The 5,555-nt window shown below is 33.3% G+C and overlaps 1 protein-coding gene and 1 non-coding gene across 2 annotated transcripts; one reads left to right on the top strand and one right to left on the bottom strand.

The window, feature by feature from the left end:
* Window positions 1-347: 347 nt before the first annotated feature.
* LOC148565212 (small nucleolar RNA R71) lies at window positions 348-455 on the top strand. The gene has a single exon (XR_015883830.1). It is a non-coding gene; the product is annotated as a small nucleolar RNA R71 (small nucleolar RNA).
* A 4,355-nt stretch (window positions 456-4,810) lies between these two features.
* Window positions 4,811-5,311, bottom strand: LOC148565211 (protein ACTIVITY OF BC1 COMPLEX KINASE 7, chloroplastic-like). Its single transcript, XM_088487056.1, has 2 exons — window positions 5,024-5,311; window positions 4,811-4,945 (listed from the first exon to the last, which is right to left on the bottom strand). The coding sequence occupies exons 1-2, from the start codon at window positions 5,309-5,311 to the stop codon at window positions 4,811-4,813; spliced, it is 423 nt and encodes a 140-aa protein (XP_088343182.1).
* Window positions 5,312-5,555: the final 244 nt, after the last annotated feature.

Raw genomic sequence — 5,555 nt, 5'->3', positions numbered from 1 at the left:
TAAGCTTCTTCTTCAGAAGATGCCTCTTGAGTACTGTTGGATGCAGCTTGCATTCCATTCAGACTCTGAGAAATCATATTGACTTGCTGAGTCAATATTTTATTCTGAGCCAATATGGCATTCAGAGTATCAATTTCAAGAACTCCCTTCTTCTGAGGCATCCCATTACTTACAGGATACCTCTCAGAAGTGTACATAAACTGGTTGTTAGCAACCATGTCAATAAGTTCTTGAGCTTCTGCAGGCATTTTCTTTAGGTGAATGGATCCACCTGCAGAAGTATCCAGTGACATTTTAGCTAATTCAGATAAACCATCATAGAATATATCCAGGATGGTCCATTCTGAAAGCATGTCAGAAAGACACTTTTTGGTCAGTTCCTTGTATCTCTCCCAAGCTTCATAGAGGGATTCACCTTCTTTCTGTCTGAAGGTTTGAACATCCACTCTAAGCTTACTCAGCTTTTGAGGAGGAAAGAACTTGGCTAAGAAAGCCTTGACCAGCTTATCCCAAGAGTTCAAGCTATCTTTAGGTTGAGAATCCAACCATATTCTAGCTCTGTCTCTCACAGCAAAAGGGAAAAGCATGAGCCTGTAGACTTCAGGATCTACTCTATTAGTCTTAACAGTATCACAGATCTGTAAAAATTCAGTTAAGAACTGAAAAGGATCTTCAGATGGAAGTCCATGGAACTTGCAGTTCTGCTGCATCAGAGAAACTAATTGAGGTTTAAGCTCAAAATTGTTTGCTCCAATGGTAGGAATTGAGATGCTTCTTCCATGTAAATTGGAATTAGGTGCAGTAAAGTCACCAAGCATCCTCCTTGCATTATTATTATTTTCGGCTGCCATATCCTCTTCTTGTTCAAAAATTCCTGTAAGGTTGTCTCTGGATTGTTGTATTTTAGCTTCTCTTAGTTTCCTTTTCAGAGTCCTTTCAGGTTCAGGATCTGCTTCAACAAGAATGTTCTTGTCCTTGCTCCTGCTCATATGACAAAGAAGGGAATAACAAAGAAAATATGGAATCCTCTATGTCACAGTATAGAGATTCCTTTGTGTGAGTAGAAGAAGAAAAGAATGTAATGTAAAAAAAGAGAAGGGAGGAGAATCCAAACACAAGGGTGAGGATAGCAGAGATATGAGATGAAGAGAAGTGTTAGTAAGTAATAAATAAATAGAAGGAGATGGGAGAGAGGGAATTCGAAAAATAAATTTTGAAAAAGAGTTAATGATTTTCGAAAATTAAGATAAAATTAAAGTTAAAATTAAAATTTAAACAATTAATTAATTAAAAAGAATTTTTGAAAAAGAGGGAGGTATTTTCGAAAATTAGAGAGGGGTAGTTAGTTAGGTAGTTTTGAAAAAGATAAGAAACAAACAAAAAGTCAATTAGTTAGTTGAAAAAGATTTGAAATTCAATTTTGAAAAGATAAGAAGATAAGAAGTTAGAAAAGATATTTGAAAAAGATAGGATAAAAAGATATTTTTGAAAAGATATGATTGAAATTAGTTTTGAAAAAGATTTGATTTTAAAAATTACAATTAATGACTTGATTCACAGGAAATCACAAGATATGATTCTAGAACTTAAAGTTTGAATCTTTCTTAACAAGTAAGTAACAAACTTGAAATTTTTGAATCAAAACATTAATTGTTGATGATATTTTCGAAAATATGATATAAAATTAAGAAAAAGATTTTTGAAAAATATTTTTAAAAAGATTTTTGAAATTTTCGAAAATAAATAAGAAAAATGAAAAAGATTTTATTTTTGAAAAAGATTTTGAAAAAGATAAGATTTTTAAATTGAAAATTTGATTTGACTCATAAGAAACAATTGAATTTTAAAAAGTTTTGAAAAAGTCAATCCGAATTTTCGAAATTTATGAGAGAAAAAAGGAAAGATATTTTTTTTATTTTTGAATTTTTATGATGAGAGAGAAAAACATGAAAAAGACTCAATGCATGAAAATTTTAGATCAAAACAATGAATGCATGCAAGAATGCTATGAATGTCAAGATGAACACCAAGAACACTTTGAAGATCATGATGAACATCAAGAACATATTTTTTTGAAAAATTTTCAAGAAAAGAAAACATGCAAGACACCAAACTTAAAGATTTTTCATGTATAGACACTATGAATGCAAGAATGCATATGAAAAACAAGAAAAGACACAAAACAAGAAAATATGAAGATCAAACAAGAAGACTGGCCAAGAACAACTTGAAGATCATGAAGAACACTATGAATGCATGAATTTTCGAAAAATGCATAAAATTTTTTAGAAAAAATGCAATTGATACCAAACTTAAAATTAACTCAAGACTCAAACAAGAAACACAAAATATTTTTTTGATTTTTATGATTTTATGATTTTTTTTGGATTTTTCGAAAATTAATGTGAAAAAGAAAAATAAGGATTCCAAAATTTTTAATATGAATTCCAGGAATCTTGTGCTCTTTAGTCTAAAGCTCTAATCTGAGGGTCAGACATGGCTTAATAGCCAGCCAAGCTTTAGTATGCTATTACATGCATTGAAGTGATTAGTTGAATCCTCAGTCCAAAGGAATTTAGATATGGCTTTACAGCCAGCCAGGATTCAACAAATCATCATGAAACACTAGAATTCATTCTTAAAAATTCTGAAATAATTTTCGAAAATAAAAGGAAAAAAAATTTTTTTTTTCGAATATCAATTGGGAAAAACGAAAAAGAAGAAAATTTTTTTGAAAATTTTTTTTTGAAAACTTTTTGAAAATAAAATAAGAAGAAAATTACCCAATCTGAGCAACACGATGAACCGTCAGTTGTCCAAACTCGAACAATCCCCAGCAACGGCGCCAAAAGCTTGGTATGCGAAATTGTTACTCTGAGGTTGTAAAATTTGTTGTTCGTTCTCTCCCTGGCAATGGCGCCAACAAACTGGTGCACAATACCATGGTCCAAACATAACTTCACAACTAACCAGCAAGTGCACTGGGTCGTCCAAGTAATAAAACCTTACATGAGTAAGGGTCGATCCCACAGAGATTGTTGGTATGAAACAAGCTATGGTCATCTTGTTAATCTCAGTCAAGCGGATATCAAATGATTATGGAGTTTTCGAATAATAATAATAAATAAACAGAAAATAAAGATAGAAATACTTATGTAATTCATTGGTGAGAATTTCAGATAAGCGTATAGAGATGCTTTCGTTCCTCTGAATCTCTGCTTTCCCGCTGTCTTCATCCAATCAGTCTTACTCCTTTCCATGGCAAACTTTATATAAGGGCATCACCGTTGTCAATGGCTACATCCCATCCTCTTGTGAAAAAGGTCCAAATGCTCTGTCACAGCACGGCTAATCATCTAAGGTTCTCGATCATACTGGAATAGGATTCACCCTCCTTTTGCGTCTGTCACTACGCCCAGCACTCGCGAGTTTGAAGTTCATCACAGTCATTCAATCCCTGAATCCTACTCGGAATACCACAGACAAGGTTTAGACTTTCCGGATTCTCATGAATGCCGCCATCAATCTAGCTTATACCACGAAGATTCTGATTAAGAGATCCAAGAGATATTCACTACAAGAAAAACACCCATTCAAGTACATTTGAAAAGTGTAGCTAAAAGTGAAAAAAAATGATGCCTTAGGCTACGGCTACGCTTTTTGGGGTGATTCCTATTCGGCCGTTGCCTATTCTCAAAGGCTACACTTTTCTGCACCAAAGGCTACGCTTTTGGTATTTGAGAATAGGGTACGCTTTTCAAGTGATGCTATCCAGGACCAAAGGCTACGCTTTTCAGCTTCCATTTTTGCCAGAATAGGCTACGCTTTTCAACACTACTGCATCACCTGTAAAGTGTAGCCACATTGTATACCATGGCTACTTTTTATAAGTGTAGCCTTAGGTCCCTCTTTTTTTTGTATACCTATAACTACTCTATATAAGTGTAGCCTTTTGTTCCTCTTTTTTTTTTTAAATATATATATATATATATATATAAACAAAAATTTCTAATAGTTTTTATCTAAAATATAATATTTGAGAATATAATTATATGTAATCCTGTATTTTTAATTAAATTAGTTAATTATTATAAAATAAAAATATACATATATAATAATACCATACAATAATTTTTAAATAATAAAAATTATCCTGAAACAAAATATAATTATATAATGAACCAAAAATATTGAGATAATCATAATTTTGAGTATTCATATATCTAGTATACATAGAGAAGCACCTACTTGAAAAGAAATCACATTCGCTATAGAAAATTAAATAATGCAAATCAAACCTGAAAATGACTCCAATCTCATAACTCACAGCAGCCTCCACATCATAAAGCAACAATAAAAATCATTGAGAGATTCAAAGTTACAATAAATCCTGCCACAAAGTATACTAGTAAAAAGGTTTCCTTTTAGTCACAATTTAATATACCCTTCCCAATTCCCAAAGACGCCCTTCCTATAAGAAATATACTAGCAAATTTAAAGTTAAAAAGTTACTCAATAATCCCTAAAGACAACTCTAAAATTGGAACCAAAACTCCAACTCTGTTTGGCACTAAGGAATCAACTTGCTTTACTTGTAATCAAGCATTTCTTATAGCTGTCTTGTGTAAAAAAGTTAAATTAAAATAAGGTAGGTACATAGCTTAAAGGATTCCAAACCAGCTAACATGCTCGATAAGCTTATCAGCAAAGAACATAAAATTAAATGCAGGATAGCACGATGAACCTAAACAGTATTAAGATCATTACTGGATCATATCAATCCTCAGAGAAAGTAAGCAGCAGGCTGATCTTATGCTACCTGACCAAGACTAGCAGCGGCTATTGGCCGATCTTCGAACTCCCTAAACAGTAAGCTAATGGAAGCTCCCAATTCACTCTCAATGAAGCTTTTTGCTTTCTTTGGAGAGAAGGCAGGGACCTTGTCCTGTCAAGAACAATCTTATATTCAGAATACATTGATCTAAGAATCAACACTTACCATTTCATGTCAAAGAATCTATACCTGCAACTTTGCTAGCTCATCCACAAATTCACATGGAAATAGATCTGACCTTGTTGATGATAACTGCCCAAGCTTGATGAAAGTTGGACCAAGCTGCAAAACCTTGAGCTCCTCCAGCGGTGGAAGTTCTTCAGAGGTTCTTGATTTCACTGCCTTGGTCAAGGGTGGGTTAACATCTCTTTTTACAATAGTTGTTGCTCCATTAACATTTTGTTTTGCACCATTCACTGTCTTCACCTTATTATCTGACAGTGTGCTTCTCTTCACTACCTCACTTGAGGATACCATTCTAACAGCTTTTCCATTGGTACCATACTTTTAATTTGATGCAGGCAATTCTGTCTGACGCATTACAACCAGGAACCTGGGATATGCATCATTCTCTGATGAATCACGCTGTCCCCTTTTATTCTTTGGAAACTTGGGATTCGAAATATAGGATGAGAAGCTGAAGGAGTTTGGTGTTCTTCTATGATTTGTCAACTTTATATGGTGACAATAGCAACCATGCAAAGCCATTCTTATTGATGAA

The sequence above is a fragment of the Arachis ipaensis genome, chromosome B5, assembly GCF_059453495.1.
Source record: "Arachis ipaensis isolate K30076 ecotype BB chromosome B5, ASM5945349v1, whole genome shotgun sequence".
NCBI classification, from domain to species: domain Eukaryota; kingdom Viridiplantae; phylum Streptophyta; class Magnoliopsida; order Fabales; family Fabaceae; genus Arachis; species Arachis ipaensis.
This window is presented reverse-complemented; position numbering and strand designations above follow the sequence as displayed.

What these genes read in the sequence shown, in the direction of transcription:
- LOC148565211 (XM_088487056.1), bottom strand. Translation starts at nt 5,311, where the DNA reads ATGGTATCCTCAAGTGAGGTAGTGAAGAGAAGCACACTGTCAGATAAT. An exon ending in ATGAGCTAGCAAAGTTGCAG is followed by an intron (nt 4,946 to 5,023) that starts GTATAGATTCTT and finishes TGTTCTTGACAG; the next exon opens with GACAAGGTCCCTGCCTTCTC.